The sequence below is a fragment of the Lepisma saccharinum genome, chromosome 1 (assembly GCF_977018435.1).
Source record: "Lepisma saccharinum chromosome 1, izLepSacc3.1, whole genome shotgun sequence".
Lineage (NCBI taxonomy): Eukaryota > Metazoa > Arthropoda > Insecta > Zygentoma > Lepismatidae > Lepisma > Lepisma saccharinum.
Genome location: NC_139229.1, coordinates 30,550,883 through 30,570,917, shown reverse-complemented (window position 1 = coordinate 30,570,917; position 20,035 = coordinate 30,550,883). Strand labels below are relative to the sequence as shown.

The 20,035-nt window shown below is 39.0% G+C and overlaps 2 protein-coding genes and 1 non-coding gene across 3 annotated transcripts in view; 2 read left to right on the top strand and 1 right to left on the bottom strand.

Annotated features, from left to right (window-relative positions):
• The window catches only part of ERp44 (Endoplasmic reticulum protein 44), a 65,303-nt gene extending 64,829 nt beyond the window's left edge, over positions 1-474 (bottom strand). The window contains exon 1 of the mRNA XM_083130373.1: positions 338-474. Within this exon, the coding sequence (XP_082986499.1) occupies positions 338-394 (57 nt within the window). The 5' untranslated portion in view covers positions 395-474. The remainder of the gene's footprint in view (positions 1-337) is intronic.
• Positions 475-1,340: 866 nt separating this feature from the next.
• The window catches only part of BBS9 (Bardet-Biedl syndrome 9), a 74,273-nt gene continuing 55,578 nt past the window's right edge, over positions 1,341-20,035 (top strand). The window contains exons 1-5 of the mRNA XM_083130363.1: positions 1,341-1,475; positions 6,470-6,781; positions 10,270-10,623; positions 15,341-15,603; positions 18,928-19,055. Of these exons, the coding sequence (XP_082986489.1) occupies positions 6,504-6,781; positions 10,270-10,623; positions 15,341-15,603; positions 18,928-19,055 (1,023 nt within the window). The 5' untranslated portion in view covers positions 1,341-1,475; positions 6,470-6,503. The remainder of the gene's footprint in view (positions 1,476-6,469; positions 6,782-10,269; positions 10,624-15,340; positions 15,604-18,927; positions 19,056-20,035) is intronic.
• On the top strand, positions 8,970-9,040 carry TRNAT-GGU (transfer RNA threonine (anticodon GGU)). The gene has a single exon. It is a non-coding gene; the product is annotated as a tRNA-Thr (tRNA).

Here is a 20,035-nt window from a genome sequence, read left to right as displayed (position 1 = left end):
TGAATCACCCCACACAGATTACAATGGAGAAAGAAGGCTACAATACACACAGCATTTCATAAGTAATCAATTTCAAAATTCTCAGCACAAAATTTGTCCGTGAAGGGGGTTTTCCTTTGATACTCTTGCTGCCAGGAATTTAGATTTATCAAAAAATCGTGTGCATGTTGTTGTTCGATTATTTCAGCACAATAAGATGAGGTGCTGCATTAATTTACAAATTGTATATAAATTTGTGCTCAATGCCTTTACTCAACGAGGCATTTCAGTAGTGAAGCAGCCGTATGTTTCACAGCTTAGAGAAAAATTATTAATTAAGATTGTGAGTAATACTTACCAAAATTAAAAAGACTAGTAGTATCCTGTTGTGATTATGACTATATACAGAGTTCATTTTGTCTAACTCGAGTAACTCGGGCCGGTATTCAACTTCGCAACATAAACAACCATTCACTTTCGTCGTCCAGGTGGATACTCTCGCAAAAATTTATCGAAATGAATTTGACGACGAATGCGATATCTCGCTCTGCTCCTAATCGATCACAGGAAAGTTCTCCATTCAAAACGAAATGTCTGCGGGATCCCGAAACCCTGTGTCGATCCCGAATAATTTCCCAAATTTTCGGGATACAGAACAGTCGGTAATTTCAAGTAATAAATTTTTGAAAATGGTAAATTGAAGACTAAAATTGTAAACGATGTAAGTGCCACAATAATTCAAACACCGGTTTCCACGTTAAACGGTTAAACTGTGAAAGGTGCCATGCTTTATAATGTGGTGAACGTGAAATGTGGCTGGTAGTTCAAAGGGCGTGTAAAGAGGTGTGCACATTATTACAGGCTGATGTGCGGAACGATGCGATTTCCCAACACTTTCGCTTTTGGCGAACAACACCACAACGTTCACCACTTTAGTCCGTCCTCAATTCTTGATCTCATGTTTCTTGAAAAATTTGTTTTTCACGCAAGCACTTGGAAGTCAAGATGTTTAGTGTATCCGAAAATTCCGAACATATTTCCGACCCGAAAATTTCCCAATGTAGTCAGGAAGTATCAAAATTTTTCGATCCTGAACACCGGGATTTTGACGAGACGAGACATCATTTTTCGAAGTAGAAACTCGAACGTATGTTTTTCCTATTTCGGTAAATTGCAGTAATACCAACGAAGCAAAATTATCCATCGCCTGTCCATAAAAACAGAATTAGTTGACAATAGAAAATAAGGAAATTTGTGTTTTCTACTACGGGAAGGTTCGTAAAATAATCAATGGTTCATAAAAATGATCGAAATTTCGAAATGTTAAGTTCGATTATTATCATTACTGAAGTACAAGAAGAAGAAGAACAAACATTCCTTGCTTTGAAATGTGTAACAACATTGTAAGTTGTCAAACAATGATTTTTGTGGATGATCGAAGAAACAATATTAATTACCATGTAGAAATGTAACATGAGAAGAGAATTTATTATCAGGTTAGCAACGGTAAAATAATACAAATTAGATTTTGTCACAATTGAATATCCAAAGCAGTGTAGTTGTTACCCGTTGGTAGTGCGGCTCAAGTTCTATACAATAGACGTTCAATTTACACATACAGTACCAAAGTTCAAAATGTTTTAAATTTATATTGGTAAGTCTGGAGTAACTCCGGCTAATTACCCGTATTCTCCTTTACAATTTGGGCAAATCATTCTTCCCATTCTTTAACCACTGGGTAACTCTTCCGATTGTTTTATGATTTTTTTTCAAATTATCCTAGCAGGAAGACTAAGGAGCGATTTTACAATACCGGGAATTTCTCCATTTTGTTTGAAATTCTGCATACTCACTAAATTAGGGCTCCTAATCTCGAATCTGAAGTTACAATTTGGCGCTCACATGTCAAACTTGCAAAATAAGAGGGTCAGTCATCGGAACGGACAATGCACAATTGCTCATTATTTATCGCAAGATTTTCCGTTTCGAATACTTAAAGAACGAAATATATATATTCCTGATATTACTACGACCCTAAAATTTAACTGTTTCCTAACCTAACCTAGCCTAACCTAACCATGTGTCAATGGTTCATGGGGCTAGCGCCAATGGTGCGTGGGGCTATCCATAATTCAGGAATTTCTATACGTGAGCGCCAAATTTTAAGTGCAATTTTAAGTGCAGATTCGTGATTAGGAGACCCAAATTAGTAAGTATCCGAAATCTCAAACAAATTGGAGAAATTCCCTGTATTGTTAAATTATACCGTTTGGATTACCAAAAAAAGTTATCTGTGTTGAAAAAAAAACTTAAAAATTACCTTATGCAAGCATGCTCGCATCTCATGGACAATGTATTTTCCGTTCACAAGCGACTAAGTATCTTAGACTAGTGGGAAATAATAATGTAGGAGTAAATCGGAACCTTAGTAGAATGCATTTAGGGATTTTATTTTAATGCTAAGAGGACCAAACCAGGCCTGCCTAACCTAATTACGAAATAATATATTGAACAAAATCTTATGGAATTGCTAAAACTCCGCACTATGTGTTAACAGAAGTAAATCGAAATCGAGCCATGTTAAGATTGCATTTGTAGCATGATGAAATTGCAATAGAAAAAAAGAAACTTGAGCCAAGCACTGCTTTTGTGTTACCGACATAGAACTCTATGTCATAAACACATTTTGAACATAAAATAAAATTATCTTGCATAACTATCTGGTAATTAGATGTAGACAAGCTACTTAAATATCACTTTTCAATAAATTGATACCCCTTGACTTGTACCTAGCTGTAGATGCTAGGAATACAAAAAACACATACTGAACAGGTTTTCCTATTACTTCCTGCGTTTTTTGTAAAGAGCTATTTATATAGTTTGTTCTTACATACTTAGGTCATACTTATGTGTTCAGGTTAGGTGGGTCAGTTTTATGGCCCAAATCCGATGATTGTTTAATTCTCAATTAATCATAAGCACACGGGTATTCTTGACATGATTCAATTTCTATTTATATCTAATTAAATATTAAGTATCCCCGAAATGGCTGGATTTCTTTTATTTTCTTCTTTTTCACATTGGTACTTACGTATTCTGCATTCCTAAGGATTCTTGAAGGTGCCATTTTGTTTTCTTCACGCAAAAAATCTCAATTTTGGATATATATCGAGTAATTCTTGTTTGTTCGTTTTTGCTAGCGTTACATGCAATATGGCTGAGAAATCTTTACTAGCGTTGTCTATCATCAGTGGTTATGCAGTGTTGTAACCTTCTTCATCGAAAAATACCTACTTCCGTGTTACTGATTTTGTATTTTTTTTCAGGTTCGAAAACCCCACGAACCACGCACGGATAGCCCCACGAACCATTCATAAATAGCTCCACGAGCCATGCACGGCAAGGTTAGGTTTGGTTAGGTTAGGCAAGCATAGTTAAAATTGTCATTTTAAAAATTGTTAAAAACATTCATAAATAGCCCCACGAACCATTCATGGATAGCCCCATGAACCATTCACGGATAGTCCCACGAACCATTCATATATAGCCCCACGAACCATTCATAAGTAGCCCCACAGTTACATGCACATTCATTTACCTTATACTACTGTTAAACAGTAGGAAAACCGTGTGTTTGGAAACACTGACCGGTTGTTACGGCATCAAGCGCTCACAAAATTTGGTTCACGTAGTAGAAGGACATCAATGGAACAGGTTTCGTGCATCAGAGAGACATTAATGTTGAAAAATAGATGGTTTTCCGCGAAAATTCATTCAGCAAGGGGTAAAAACACTTCCGATGCCTTCGTAGAGTATACAGAAACTCTTTTCGGTAAGTACCGTGCGTTCATTTCGGTCTTCAGCCCAGAGATCACGGAGATGCCGACATTTGCACCCTGTAATGCTCGCTTATTTTTATGGACATATGCAGACATTTATATAAATATTGCAAAACGAGCACTAACCTGTGTTATAAGAGTAATGTTTTAATTTTAGTAGCTTAGTGGCTGTATGTGCTGATGATTTTGACATGCCCATCTCCTGTGAAACACGGAGTAGAGGTTTGTTTGGAGAACGTTCTAACACTGCACCAATTTCATCGAGTTTTGCTTCGGTTAGAATCCGTCATTTTTGCTTAGGTGTTTTAAAATTTAACGATCCAGTTTCTCATAATTTAAGGACAAGATGTCTAACCGTATCTCTATGTGGAGGTGAAACGCCTTGGAATTTCGGTACAAATTGCCTACACACATCTCGACACGAGTCTGTTTTCACGTAAGTGTCATACATAAAAATTCTTTGTTCTAACGTGAACCTTGCGGCTGTCATTCCAATCGTCTCACTGACACAACACACATACACACTGCAATAACACAAACAAGTAACGGTAAGTAACCAAGAATAACACTCTTGCGCACAGTACGAAATTAACATGCTCTTTGTTTACATCTGCTCGCCACTATATTCACAGCTCTGTCTTCTTTTAGAGTTGACGAGCTGTATCTTTGCAGGTGAACCCTGCCCAAGCATGGCTGCGCAGTAGCAAGGGGGAGGAGTTACTGGCTGCGCTTCATTATCCTTGCGTTCTCTCCTTACTGTCGACCACCCAAAGGGCGATTAGGTGGCAACTACATAAACATATCTCTCTCACACTCTGCACGGAGTAGCCAAGGCACCCGCAAAGATATAGCTCGTCAACTCTAGTCGCGAAGGAACAAAAGATTTGAGCTCGGAGATTTCGGATTGCATGGAATCTCACGAAAACCATTGACTTTTAACGGTTTCGTCTGCAGCGTAATCTTGATACAGTGTTGCACATTCGAAACCTCCAAAAGATCCCAATCGACACAAAACTCTTTCAAGGATATAAACTTAAGCAGGACGTTACTGGTCAAAACTATGATTAAAATGTTTTATTATCTGTGGCTCTTAACATCGTTTCTAAAGCGTATTTATTTGTGTACGAGTATATAAGGGCAGAACTTGGATGAATTACAGAATAACTCTTGCGTGTTATAACACAGGTTAGTGCTCGTTTTTTGCAATATTTATATAAATGTCTGCATATGTCCATAAATATAAACGGGCATTACAGGGCACAAAGGTCGGCATCTCCGTCATCGCCGCCCGCCACGCTTCTCCCGATCTCTCAGCTGAAGATCGAAATGAACGCACGGTAGTTTCTCCTGTAAAATTGAAGAAATACGTTTCGGGGATACTTAAATTTTACCTATATCTGTTTACACATATTTCAGTCTTATTGTTTACTTACCAGTGTTGTGTGGAGAACGATTTTCCCTTCCATACACTCCTATAGATTCTTTGTGTGCAAGAAGCCATTCGTGTACCGTCTTCTTGGATACGGACTGCTCGTTCCACATACTTGACATGTGTGGGCTACAAGGAGTACATCTCAAAATGCTTTCTTCGTTGGGTGGATGCCTAAATGCTTCCAACACCTGATTACGTAACATCTTCGGTAAAATACTCGTAGTGAATCTTTTAACTATGTTAATTAGTTTCTCCAAGCTTTGAAATTTCTTCCACAATCATTTCAAGTATTCTAAAGCATTTCAAAACACTCATATAAATCAATTATTAAATGTTCAGAACTTTGCCAGGTTTGGTGCTCTTGGTATAACAATTATGCTCCTATGTGCTTATTGTGTTACCATTTATACATTTTAAGTAGGTTAGGGTTGATTGCCATAGTATTTCCTACCCTTTGCTACATCTTCTGCATGTGTATATGTTTTTCATGTGATAAGAACACTTCAGACAGCAGTGACTTATGAGCTTTTCAGTACATGTTTCTCAAGCAATAGTTTCTGCATATTTGAAACACAAAGTAATTTCTTCAAACATGTAACTTGATTCGACTATCGTTTTTAGTGTTATAAATGCATTTCTCATCCTTCTGTACAGATTACACAGTGAAATGTATGGCCCAAGTTCCTTTTGTTTTATTGCGATTTCATCATGCCACGAATTTTTACATGGTTCGATTTCGATTTATGTCTCTTAACACATACTGCGGAGTTTTAGCGATCACTTAATATTTTGTTCAATATATGCTATCATGGTTATGTTAGGCAGGTTAGGTTTGGTTCCCTTAGCATTAAAATAAAGTCCCTAAATGCATTCTACTAAGGTTCCAATTTACTTCTACATTCATTCCCACGCTTCTACGATATTTACTGTCGGTTGTCGACGAAGAACATCTTGTCCGTGAGAAGTGTGTAATTTTCAAGTTGTTTTTTTCAACATAAATAACTTTTTTCGAGTCTAAACAGCGCTCGTTACTTTAAGGAAGGTTCAAATTTCGTGTGACAATGATTTCCAAAATTCTACGATAATTAGCCTTTGTGCTAGGAGAAATCAAACAATCGGAACCGTTACCGAAGCCTCTTTCGTATCATTGTTGCTGAGTTTTGTAGCTGTGATGTTTAGTTTTTATGCAGAAGTAAACATACACATTTTCTTGTTTTAGAATATGATACCCTTTCTGGAAAGGGTAGTGGAAGATGTCCCTCTTCAAGGCTCGTGACTGGTGGTCCACTCAGTGTGGTACGGATGAAGACTTTGATCAAGGCTGCCTCTTGTTGGCAAATATTGATGATGAACCAGCTGTTACAGATAAAATTGTGGTTGGTAGCCATAATGGATATCTACGTATATATCGTCCAATACTGGAAAAGGGGGAGGACGAAGAGAATACCGCAAGATTTAAAGCAACAGATTTACTTCTTGAAAAGCAGTTGAGCCACCCAATTTTACAGTTGGGTGTTGGAAGGCTTGTGTCGTGAGTAATTATCCATATAGATGTGAGCAATTCAGCATACGTATATGTAACTACTTTCCATTTACTATTTGAGCTTTTTTTGTTACTATTATTAGTACAGAGTTGCTACATTCACATATGCACATACGTGTGATCTGAAGTGAATACTTTTGCATATTTGTGTAGAACAGTTTTTTTTGACTCAGGGTCCGATTCTTGAATTCCGATGTATTTTGGTGCACATGCATTTTCAACATGAATCAAATTCAGTACATGTTGAGTACTTAGTTTTTTTATGCCAAATGATCAGGGTGTTTCAAAGTCAAGAAAAAGTAAAGAAATCAACAAGTAGGTCAAGAAGTCAAGAAAATATACTTGTGGTCAAGAAGTTTTGTTCTTGCAATACTGATTGTTTGATTTAGTTTATTTTACTTCACTTTTCTGCCCCTTTGGCTGATAGCGAAGATGAGGATGAATTGTGGTAAGATAAGATGGGTGAGAGGACAATCACAAATATATAGGCACAACAACACGAGCCCCACATAAGATTATACTGGCTGTGAGTACAGATGCTAGAGCCTCAGTAGTCTGCCAAATGCAGACCACAATGCATTAATATATAAGCAAGTCTAATTCTCATGTTAAATACAGTTTTGAAATTAACTGGGCTTTTGGTAGGGGTTTTTCAGTAAATAAATATTTATTTTCTTAATTGCTTATTTCGAAGTTTACACCGTCATGTAAATAAATGTTAAGAAAAATGAAAAAAGGTCAACGAAAATTATTTTGGTAGACACCCTGCTGATAAATTTGTATCCTGGCCGTTTATGCTTGTGAGTAGGTTAGGCAGGTTATGTTTATTGTTCTTAGCATTTCTCTTGTTCTTTACATCTGTTACAATCATATAAACTCAATTTTTGTTGTAATATTTCAGGAGAACACATGGTTTCAGCATTACAGTTAAACTCGTACCTACATATGATGTTACCATCTGTACATTTTAAGTGGGTTATGTACATTCACTTTGATTACTTTGGTATTTTCTGAGTTTTCTTCATCTATTGCAGATGTTTTGTACATGAAAAGGGACAGCAGCAACTTATGAGCATTAACACTTGCACAACTTTTTCATGACACAATTTCTCACACCAGTGGCATGGCGTGACTTTTTCATAGGTGCTATCGGCCATCAGTATGACAATTATTCTGCTAGATGTTATTTTATTCAAAACAACTTTTTAATTCTTCACATTTTGCTGTAACCTGCGGTTACACCGGTTACATGCATGCCACGCCTCTGGTTCACACAAATTAATACTTCCTACATCTTTAAAAGAGACCAATTAAGTTCACCAAACATCAATCTTACTTATCCACTCATTTTCAGAATTCAAAATGCCTTCCGTATCTTTCTGTTAACTTGTGAAATCATGATTTCATTCCACATACCCATACTTGCTTCTAGGAATAAGTCATTAGCCTATTAAATTATTTAACTTTATTGTGATTACTGTAGCTTAATACTTAGGCCCTATGTTATTTGTTAATAATGTTGACAGTAGGTATAAGTAATTCTTTAGTACAATTATGTTTGATTGTCCTACCATATTTGTTTCTTCATATATATGTACACAACCTTATTTAAAAAAAAAGAGTGTGGAAATAACCAGTTCTGCACCTAAGACTTTTTAAAGGGGGGGTTGTGCCTTGTTTTTTTAGTAATTCGCTCTATATTTTGCTATCTTTCCCTGCATGTGGCATTTTTTTTTGGATGGTGGACAAAAGAAAGTGGGAATTATAACCCCCACCCACTCCTTGGGCACATCACTGAATGAATTAATGAAATGAAATTAAGATTTTGGGTGCATCAGCACTTGGGCTATTTATACCTGTCACATTATATGGTGTCAAGCCCCATGCTATAACTAAAGTAACACTTGTCTCTGAGGTGTAAAATTTCCTCTCTCTCTCTCTCTCTCTCTCTCTCTTTCTTAACCTGTCATGCTCCTTTACAGCCCTACAGAGAATTATACCGACTTTTGGCCAATATACCAGAGCTTTGTTGAACATTGTAGTTATCTAGGTGTACTGTGTGGGCACCTTCAGCAAGCCAGCTTCTTAAATAGCAAAGCTCTACCTTCGACGAGTTTCAAACGCAACAGATCCTGTTGCTGTACAGCGATAGCAAAAAATGATGCGAGGCCAGGCCGGCTCGGTAGCTCAGTGGTAGAGCAATGGCACGGTATGCCAGTGACCCAGGTTCGAGTCCTGGTCGAGCCTGCATTTTCCGCAGAAAATTTCTACGTATTAACTTGTGGGTGTTAAGCTTCCACATTTGGTTAAACTATGCGCTAAATTAGTCCTGCATTGTGGCTGTGTGGTCTAAGGTATCGGTTTATGCAATGTGCACTGGTTCGAGTCTCGAAGCTTGTAAGCATAACAACTTTTCTCCTGAGATTTCGGCCGGTGTATGGGACTAATGGCCACCTGCCATTGTGAGGAAATTTGGGAGCTACGAATGAGTAACGTAACCCAGTCACTTAAAACCCACGACGACGAGTGTGGGTTCATCGTGCTGACCACACGTCTCCCTGTAACTGGTTGGATGATTGCCCACCTCTACTGAGGCATGTGGGAGTAGGTTAGCCCCTGGCCTTCAAGGGCTGTCCAGCCACAGGTTATGCATTAAATTATGCATCCAGTCAGTGATTTGTTAACCATAGCACCATATGGGAAATGTGCTCACAGACCCACAATTTTTTTCATCATTAATTATAAAAACTATCATCATTAATAAGAAATAATAACGAATTATTGCATGAGTGTCACACACATATTTTACCATACATTAAAACTCATGCCCGACCCTGTGGCCGAGTGGTTAGCACATCATGCTGCGATGCCAAGGGTCCCGGGTTCGAATCCCAGTCGGGCTTGGTTGTTTGTGAATGTCCATTCATCAATTTCATAATTTCATCACTCATCCCCATCTTCGCAAATTAGCCAAGAGGCACAAAACACAAAGTAAAATAAACTAAATCAATCAATCAATCATTAAAACTCACAAAAAAACAATAATTTTTCATTAATGCTTGTTTGTTTATAGAGTTGTGGTTGTTCATCAATTATAATAATTACCATCATTACCAACCAATTGTACATTCTTCCTGGCATGAGTATCTCATATACTGTGCATTCAAAGATTGGCACCTGATAGGCCCACCTAGTGCACGTTGCCTCCAATTTACCTTACATTTTTGTTTTCCTGAACAAAAGTAATACAGAAATATTGTTAACACTAAGGGAACAATGTATTTTCAATTTTTAATAAAAAAAAAATCACAGTTGAAAAATCGAAAAAAATTGAAGTGGTGGGCCTGACAGCTCCCAGGCTAGGGTTAATTTAGTGCAAACATGGCCTTTTACTGTTTTCTTAGCCTGTGCTTTAACATTATTTATGATTTCAGCATGCATAGATTGTTTGTAATTGCTACATCCTAACCTTGCAGAGGATCTCAGAAGCTTCACCTGGCTGTTCTTCACCCCCGCAGCGTAGGAGTCTATAACTTCATGACGAAGAATGGCATCGCGGAGCATGGCATTCAAGCTCAGTTGAACCTTGTGTACGAGCATAACTTGAGAAGGAGTGCATTTTCCTTTGTGATTGGATCTTTTGGGGGCGTGCAGGCTAGGGACTTCGTGTGCATACAGTCACTGGACGGAACACTCTCGTTCTTTGAGCAGGAGAGTTTCACATTTAGCCGTTTTCTACCTTCGTTCCTGTTACCAGGTCCTCTGCAGTTTATTGAGAAAATAGACTCTTTTGTGACGGTAACTGCTAGTTGGCATGTTGAAAGTTACAGGTGAGTAAGTCAACAGATTTAATTTTTCATTTCAGAAGTGTATGTTGCTTGCTGATTTTGTGCTATTTTTGTAGATCTATGGGTTAATTGTGTTGATGAGGATGAATGATAAATTGATGAAGTAAATAAGGCAATTAAAATAAACACTGAGCTACTGGTTTTGTAACACATGCTGGAACCACTCCACCACAATGGCAGTGTTGCCACAATCTGAAGGCATTATTATTAATTATTGGAGGAGGAGCAACAGTAGCGGAAGGAGTATTCACTGACTCATGTTTGTATATATACCGACCTCCGGGGTAGCACAGCATGTTACGACACCAGGGGTCCCAGGTTTGAATCCTGGCCTGGACATGGATGTTCTTTGTGAGTGTCCCTTCATCATATCACCACTCATCCTCATGTTCACGATTAGTAAATAGTAGCAGAAAAGCGAAGTAAAATAAACCAAAACTATAATTTACGTATATATGGAAAATGTTAAACAAATTTATCACATAATGTTTACAGTCAGCCTCCTTGCTATGGGTCAGATGTCCCAGGTTTGAACACTGATCAGGCATGAATGTAAATTGTGATTTTTCATCACTGTCAACCAAAGACTTAGAAAAGAAACCTGCAATAAACATAAAATAAATTATAAGTACAATATTATAATCAAAGGAGTGAATATAAGAAGTAACTGAGAAAAATGCTATGTAAGTGGAACGAATATAATCTGTACTACTATTGACTCTGATATCTTCAAATGCCCTGAAATTTTGATATCCTTCATTTAATTTCTCTTTTCACTTTAAATTTGGTCTGAATTTTCCTGCAAAAAGGGGGAATTTAATTTCATATGGCAGCACTGCAAAGAGGTTGACAAGGAAGTGTTGAATTATGAATGTTCGCATGAAGTACAAGGTATGTCCTGAAAGTAATGAGCCAAGTGATATTACCCAAAGTCAGAAGCACTATTTTCATTTTACCTGTGGTAATACATAATTTGGAGCTTGTTCTTACTTTTCCAAATAAGATCCAGATCGGTCAACACATTTGCACCAACATAACGGTTGCTGGAAAATGCCACTCTTGAAGAATTCTGTTTCTGCACGTCATAATCACCCGTGAACCTCATCCTTCACCTTGTCATCGTTGTCGAACTTGGTACTCCGAATGCTCTTTTTCAATGGAGTAAACAAGTGAAAGTTGGACAGGGCTATTTCTGGGATGTAGGGAGGGTGTGGCATTAGCTCCCAGCCCATCTTTTCAATTTCCTGTATGGGGACGTGCATTGTCATGTTGCAAGATGACATTGTGCTTCTGACAACCAATAGTATTTATGATGTCCTGTATAGCTCTGTGTCCAATGTTCAGATGATATGCAATTTCTCGTGCAGTTATCCTCCTGTCACTTTGGATAAGCTCGTAAATCTGGTCCGTGTTGTTGCACGTGGAAGATGTGTTCAGTCTGCCACTACGAGGCTTATCAACCATGTCTGTGTTACTATCTCTAAAATGTTTTACCCATCTTTTCACTGTACTGTAACCTATTCAGGTATGTCCATAGAAGTTCTATAAATGCTGATGAATTTTTGCAGCTTCAACGTTTTCACTAACAAGAAATTCCACGACAGCACGTTGATGAGATGAGCTGTCTGTGATTGCCATTTTTCTCCTACTAACAGCACTGCCAGTGAAAGTATGCATGCACCAGCATGTGTTTTATGCAGTGGACAATAGATGGCTGTACCTGCCATACTTGTGGTTTCAACCGAAATGGTCAAGACCTCAGAGTAATCAAACAAGGATCACGACTTTCAGTACATGCCTTGTATATATTGATGAAGGAATTGGGAGCATAAAGGTAGAAACATTAATTTGCCTCAAACATCGCTCTGAAGCTCGCAAGTTGAACGCTCATTCACCCCATATTCCACCGGATGCAGAGCCGAGCAACAAGAATTTTCCACTTGGCTCTGCACAGTCAGCAAGGCAACGGCCCTCGCCAGCGGTGAGTGCACCTCCACTGTAAATTTCCATCTGCATTCAGGGATACCCTAGGTGCACAGTGGAGGTGCAAAGTCCACCAAGTTATGACTCAAATCCAATGTATAAAACCCCTGGAGATGGTAAATCAATCTCTCACTTCGCTCCAATATCACCACCAAACTGATCGACGAGAAGAGGACGACGGCCTGCCGAGAGATCGCGACACTACGAGGCGGCAACAAGCGAGAAGACCATAAGCAGTCCGGATTAAGCCAGCCGAAGAATCTGCATGCCATAAAACAAGTCGCCGAATTGCCTGCCGTCTCTTATCGTCATCTACGATCTCTCCAGCGGGTACCTGTCACCGTCACCGACGCCAGAAGCCGAGGGCCAGACCTACAGCAAGGGGTGAGTAGCGTTCAACATCACAGGCTCCCAACAATCCTTCATCAGCTTCCTTAAGGGTAGAGGGGGTTAGCCAAGTCAAACTTAAGACCTATCGTATTTATCTGAGCTACGTCCCGGCGTGACTCGATCCAGTACCTTACCCGACGTCACGCTACATGGTGGAGATAGCTGGCTCCACTCCGTGGAATTGCATAAAAAAAAAAATTTTTACGTCACTCAAAACCCCATAATTTTATATCCCCGCCGCACACAGCAGCAACCCTAGAATTTTTTCTTCTTCGATAATACACTTCGTATTATAAACTCCCCACTCGTAAATTTTCTCTTCCGCTCACTATCTATCATTTCTTGTGAATAAGTGCATAAAAAATTCCCCCTCCCTAAATTCGCATGAACGAATCCCAAATTATTCTTCACGAAGAGCTAGACCGTTCTCTTGACCAGATTCTCTCCTTAGCCTCCGCTATTAATTCCCCCGCTCCTTCCCCCCGAATAACCAGATCCAAGGCTCAACATCCCGATTATCTCCAGTTTCTAGGTGGTCTAGAAACACCCAAACGAAAAAAGAAACACCCAGAACCCCAAACAAGTACACCTAAAACTAACACCCCTACCACCATCAATCCTACCCCTACCACCATCAATCCATCCCCGTCAAGAATGTCCGTAAATATACCCCATGGCTTATACCCCGCCCCCTTTACAGGAAAAACCCTCAAGAAGTTGAGCAGTTTTTTGAAAAGTTCGATAGTATTGCGGGCGCTTTGGCATGGGAGGAAAATAAAAAATGCGAAATGTTGCCATTGTTCCTCGCAGACATAGCGCTCACATTTTTGAACGATCTCAAGAAGCAGCCAAACTTCAACACCCTCACCTTTCCGCAAATCAAGAAAGAATTGATTTCATTATTTAAAGGCAGTCACTTAGTCAGCATGCCTATCCAAATTTTATTAGAGACAAAGCAGAAATTAACCAGCCCATTCATGATTATGTAATTCGTAAGAAAAATATCGTCCTTCAATTCTTCCCGCAAGCGACGAACCCTCAAATCCTTTCCTATGTTGTGTCGGGACTTCGATCTAAACACATCGCTGCAATAGGAGACAAAGAGTTCACCGACACAAGTTCTCTTATTGCACATCTGCAGAATCAAGAAAGGCAAGACATGCTGATTCAAGCTAGACGCAATGAGGAACAAAGTGAAGCGATGAAACTGATAGATGCCGCTAAGTACATGCACTCCATTTACGCAACAGCCTCCCCTCAGTTTCCCAGCTGTACGCAACCACAGGTCAACAACATGCATCCTTTCCCCACGCCTCAGCCTGCTTCGTCATTTGTGACCTATTCCCCCCCTACCCCCCTCCCGCAGATCTCTCAAGCTCCATACAACTTTCTTCCGCAGCAATCTTATCAAGCAACACCAGCTCTCCCGACTAACTCGTGGCAGGTCCAAACCATGCCCACAGCCCCTCCTTCCCTCCCCTCCAGTCAAGCTCCAAACACACTGTCCACAAGTTCTCCCAGCGCTGCCGTTTCACAGTCTTGCAACGCAATTCTGCCATCTGGCGGTTCATCAGCGAACCAATTAGATTCAGTCACAAATCAATTGCAAACCTTAACATTAGAAAATAAAGTTGAAGCGTTGTGTCACACTGTACAGAACCTGGCGGACCAAATACAATCAAAAACAGTAATCAATTTCAGACCCGGCCTACTTTTTATGGCCAGGGGAATGGCAATCACAGAGGTTCTACTCGCGGCATGAGACGCAATTTCAGATCTCGAGGTGGAAATAATAATTCAGTCGGGGGGCGACAAAATTCACAATTTTCGCAATGCCAGATTTGTTTCCGTTCAAATCACTCTACCAGGGACTGTTTTTATAACCCAAACAATGAAAACAAGGGCGATTTAAACTGAAAAACCGTGTGATCGATGGGACGGATCCACACGCAAGACAAAATTTGACACAGTTCCTATCCTTGAAAAAAACAACCTATTCTTCATTCAATCTCATGTAAATAATACCTCCCTAGAAATTATGATTGACAACGCAAGCCAGATTAGTATTTGTCCTGAGCATTTAATTCCACCCAATGCAAAGAAAATTCACGCTACAATATATATCACAACGAACACACATGCCCAGGCTGAGACTCAAACCTGGGATGTTTGGTGCCTTTTGGTGATATGTTAAAAGTGATGTATGCATGAAATGTACCTTGTTATTGTTACAAACCAATGCCCGAACGTTGCATGTGCAATTCACATTGGAAGTTTGTCAGCAAATGCCCGATGCACTGAACTAATATCCTTGATATTTTTGCAGGTACCAAAGCTTGGCAGTGGCCGAGGAAAATAAGGGAGAGTCAACGACCCAAGAAATATCATCTGGGAAGAAAATCATCGCAGACTGGTCTTTCAATATTGGGGAAGGTTGTACTGACTTAGTAGTGTTAAAAATGCTTTCTGCTGACGTGGTGGTCATGATTTTAGGTGAAAGGAACCTTTACTGCCTGAAAGACAATGGCACTTTGAAGTTTAAGAAAAGGCTGGAGTATAAACCTTGCTCTTTCCATCCATTCGTAACATGTAAGTGTTACAGTTTGTAGAATTATGTGTTGGGGGATGGTATCAGGTTTTGCTTGAAGAGCATTATTATGTTGCAAACTTGTTTCTTACAGGATATAATTTTATTTTACAAGGGTTACCCAAATGAGAGTGTGACCTTCATTTCTTTTTCCAGCATGGTTTATTGGTTAGAATATGTGAATATACAGGATGATATACACGGGTTACATATCCACTACACGTAGGTGCCTTTTGAGTTCAAATAAGTGTCCCAACAAGTCACTTGATTGTGGATACTGTGAGAAAAGAATGTCTGTGGTTGGCTGTGGAAGTTGAACCAGTCTTCAATAGCCTCTTAGACCTTAGCATTGTTAGCGAACTGGTGTAACTTTGTGTTTTTTAGTGGCCCAAAGATGTAGTAATCACATGGTGGCAAGCCTGGTCTATAGGGAGGGTGGCCAAGGACATCCCACCGGAAGCACAGCAGAAAATTTTGGAACAGTCTTGCCACTGCACCAACTGAGCACTGGGGAGACATTCACTCCCATACACATTCTTCATACGATGATAAATTTAGCTCCACTATAACTCTTGTGCAGTCTTACGGTGGGCACTCTACATGCTGGAAAGGATAGTGGGGAGCAGGGAAGTGACCAATCCAGCACTATAAGAAAAAACACAGCCTGTAGAATGAGGTGCACATAGTACTTCCTCCTGCTGCATCATAACTCTTGGTGCCACTGCTGTTTGGTTGGTCTGCGGCGTAATCCCCATTCCCCACTTCCCTTGCCAGCAAGAAGAGTGCCCCTTGTAAGAGTAGACAAGAGCTCTAACCCCTTCTGTTATCAAAAACTGGTTAACTGCTTGCTGTTTGGGTGTCACAACCATACACACTCAATTTGTTTCAGCACATGCAGACAGCACACTAACACTTTCTGACAATAACAACTTATGTCCAGACATACATTGCCATCTACCAGCTCAAATGCAATGCTCTGTGTACTTTAACAATGAAGCTAATACAGGGTGGTTCATATTGTATCTACCAATTTCAGTTGACAACCCTGTTGGAACACAAGTTCACATGCTCAGACTGATTGTGAGACTTGCAGCTGCCTAAGCATGGTATACTTCTGTCCATGGGCACCGTATTCCGACAGGGTTGCCAACTGATATTGGTAAATACATTATGCACCACCCTGTACAGTCACGGACACTGCCGGCTTGTGATGAATACATTGACTTTCAATGGAAGCATTACAAGCCGGCAGGGTCTGTGACTGTACAAGTGTCTCACTTTCACTTAGGTAACCCTTATAGATGTGATCGTAATTTTACCGATTTTATGTTCGTGTAAGTAAACTGTAATTTACGTTCACGATTCTGTCTGTTGTGGTCCATCCAATATTAAATCAAATACATGTGCACTATTTTTAAAAAATGTGAATATGTAGTTTTTTTTACCCCAATCGGAACCTCAAATTTTTGTGTTTGGGAGCTACTTAAAAATAAGAAGTAATGGGACTCCAGTCTGGAATACCAGATAAAAGTTTATTTTTCAAAGGCAAAACCACGTGAGCTGCCTTGTTTCCTCGAATTCATTAAGAAGGGGATTATGTCACTCAGATTCTGAAATAATTTTTCTGTAATTTTGATTCAATTTTCAGTAAGAATCTCAGCTTTTCAAATGAATTTTATATCAGATTACTAGAAAACAGTTTCAGTTCTTGGTGGTCATAAATAAATTTTATATTTGTACTCTCATGATGAGTAAAATTTCCATATTATTGACTAATTAGATACTTCTTGGATTATTTGTAAATTATACCAGAGCTTATTTTTATAAATGAACTTGTTTGCACCCTGTATGCTGCTTCAGTGTCCAACTAATGTCTTGGTATCAATGTTTGAAATTCGTGTCTTGGCCTGGGCATGGGTGTTTCTTTGTGGTTGTATCTATATCAATTTCATTTAATCATAAATCACCTTCATTGTCTCAGTTAGCCAAAAGTGGCAGAAATACAATTTAAAATAAGAAGAATACAGTACAATACCTCGTGTAGTTGGCTTATGTGAGAGTCAAGACTGTTTTTAGACATTCCATCTTTCAGAATTTCCTTTGGTAACTTTTCCTTGTCAAGTGATGCTATAAAGTTAAAAATTCTCTATTTGTTGGCACAGAACAATGAAAATTGGGATCCATTTGTGCACAACTGGTATTTCAATCAAAGATGGATTGACATATTTGTCCATAAATAAATAGACCATCAAATTGTATTCTTAATTATTGTACTAGTTAGTTAATTAGTTACACTACCAGTGTGTAGATGGAAAATGTACATTGACTTCATGAGAGATAGGCAAAACAATAAAATGGGAATCCAATTATGTATTTATTTAGTGAAAAAGGCTACTCAAATGAATGAATTTCTGGGTGTAAAGTGGGTAGTTGAGTAAGTTGACAGCTGATCTGAAATATGAATCATTTGAAATTCCCACAGTTTTGGCTGTGCTGCACCCAAGGACAAAAGCTGATTCACTCCATCATGCATGATGTACTGTAATTCACGGCATAATCGTCACACCCCATTTTTCAGCCCAAAATTTGATTTAAAATCTTTCATCCCCGGTGGAGGCACAAGTGGTTCGGATCCCACTTAAACTGTAGGTCCAGTCCCGATTAGCCTTACTGTGCATAAAGTGGACTTAAAACAACAAATCAATCCAATCAATCCAAAATCTTTCATCGTGTAATCGTCGCATCAATGTGTCAGGTAACAAAACCAATGATATTGGTGCAGATTCTTCGGGCACAGAATATTCAATTTTGTAAGTCTGTTCATCGCAACACTAGTAAATTTTCTCAAGTGTAATATTTGACTATAATGCACAAATCAATAACAACTAGTTATTGTTAACGTTTTTCAGACCGGCAAAATGTTTGTTAAATTGTCACGAGTAAATTATGTGCGTCAATTTGGACTATTCAATTTTAGCAAGTATTCTGTGTATTTTATCTTCACCAAAAACATTTTAGTAACAAATGATTTTCAAGTACCGGTAATACCGGCACAATTTTTTTTAAAAAAATCACAATGTCGCACCCCACTTTTTTGGAAGAAAATTTGGCATAAAATCTGTGACAATTTTGTGGTGAAATACGGTACTTCGTTTGTTCCTTACATTCCACCATCATCCTATATACTTTTCCTGATGACAATCCACTTTAGAAGGATTGAAACTTTGGATTTGATGTGCTTCATTGTTGCCAGAGATGCATCTTTTATTCTGTTTATTAACATGAGTGCAGTAAAATTTGACTACTCTTTTCTTCCCTTAATTTAGCCCAAGGGCGACTTATGACTTTGGTAGCAAGTGACACCAATACCCTACTAGTATATGAGTACACAACTCTGCGATGGTCAGCTCAGCTCCTTTCTGTTCCTGTGGCTGTCAGAAGAGGAACATTCCAGGTAGGAAATTTGCATCACAGTCCTACATTCGCACTTACTTACTTATTTCCTGTTACTCCGCTACGGAGCATAGGGCCTCAACGAAGCATCGCCAACGGACTCTGTTTCCAGCCATCTTCCTTATCTCGTTCCAGGTCTTTCCTGCTTCCCATATTTCTTGCTCTATTGTCCTTCTCCAACTCATTCTTGGCCTTCCTCTCCTACGTTGTCCTTGTGGATTCCAGCTCAATGCTTGTCTCTCTATTGCCGATGGATCTTTCCTCAATGTGTGGCCAATCCACTTCCATTTTCTTCTTTTGATCTGTATTGCCACCGGTTCCTCTTGCGTACGTCTCCATAGATCTTCATTTGAGATAATATCTGGCCAATATATTCCCAGAAGTTTCCTTAGGCATCTGTTTATGAATGTCTGTAGGTCTTTAGTAATTTTCTTTGTTACTTTCCAAGTTTCACATCCATAAAGGAGAACTGACTTCACATTAGTTCTAAAAATTCGCAGCTTAGTTATTATTGAAATTTCTCTGGCTTTCCAAACTTTATATAGCTGAATAAATGGCACATTTGCTTTCCTAATTCTTGATCTAACATCATCATCTGTTCCCCCTGTATTTGTCACCAAACTCCCCAGATATGTAAACTCCTTAACCTCTTCAATATTTTCCTCATTCAAGTGGAAATTTTCCATCTTTTTTACATTTGTTCTTAATGATTTTGTCTTTGTACTATTTATCTCTAAACCAACTCTTTTCCCTTCCTTATCAAAATCTCCTAATTTCTTTTCCATATTACGGTATGTGTGAGACAGCAGACAAACATCATCTGCAAAACACAATTCTTCTAGCTGTTGGGTGAGACTCCAATTTATACCTCTCCTTTTACCTTCCGTTACCCTCTTCATTACTTTATCAATTACCATCAGAAATATTGTTGGTGACAAAATACATTCTTGCCTTACTCCTGAAATAACTGGTATTGGATCC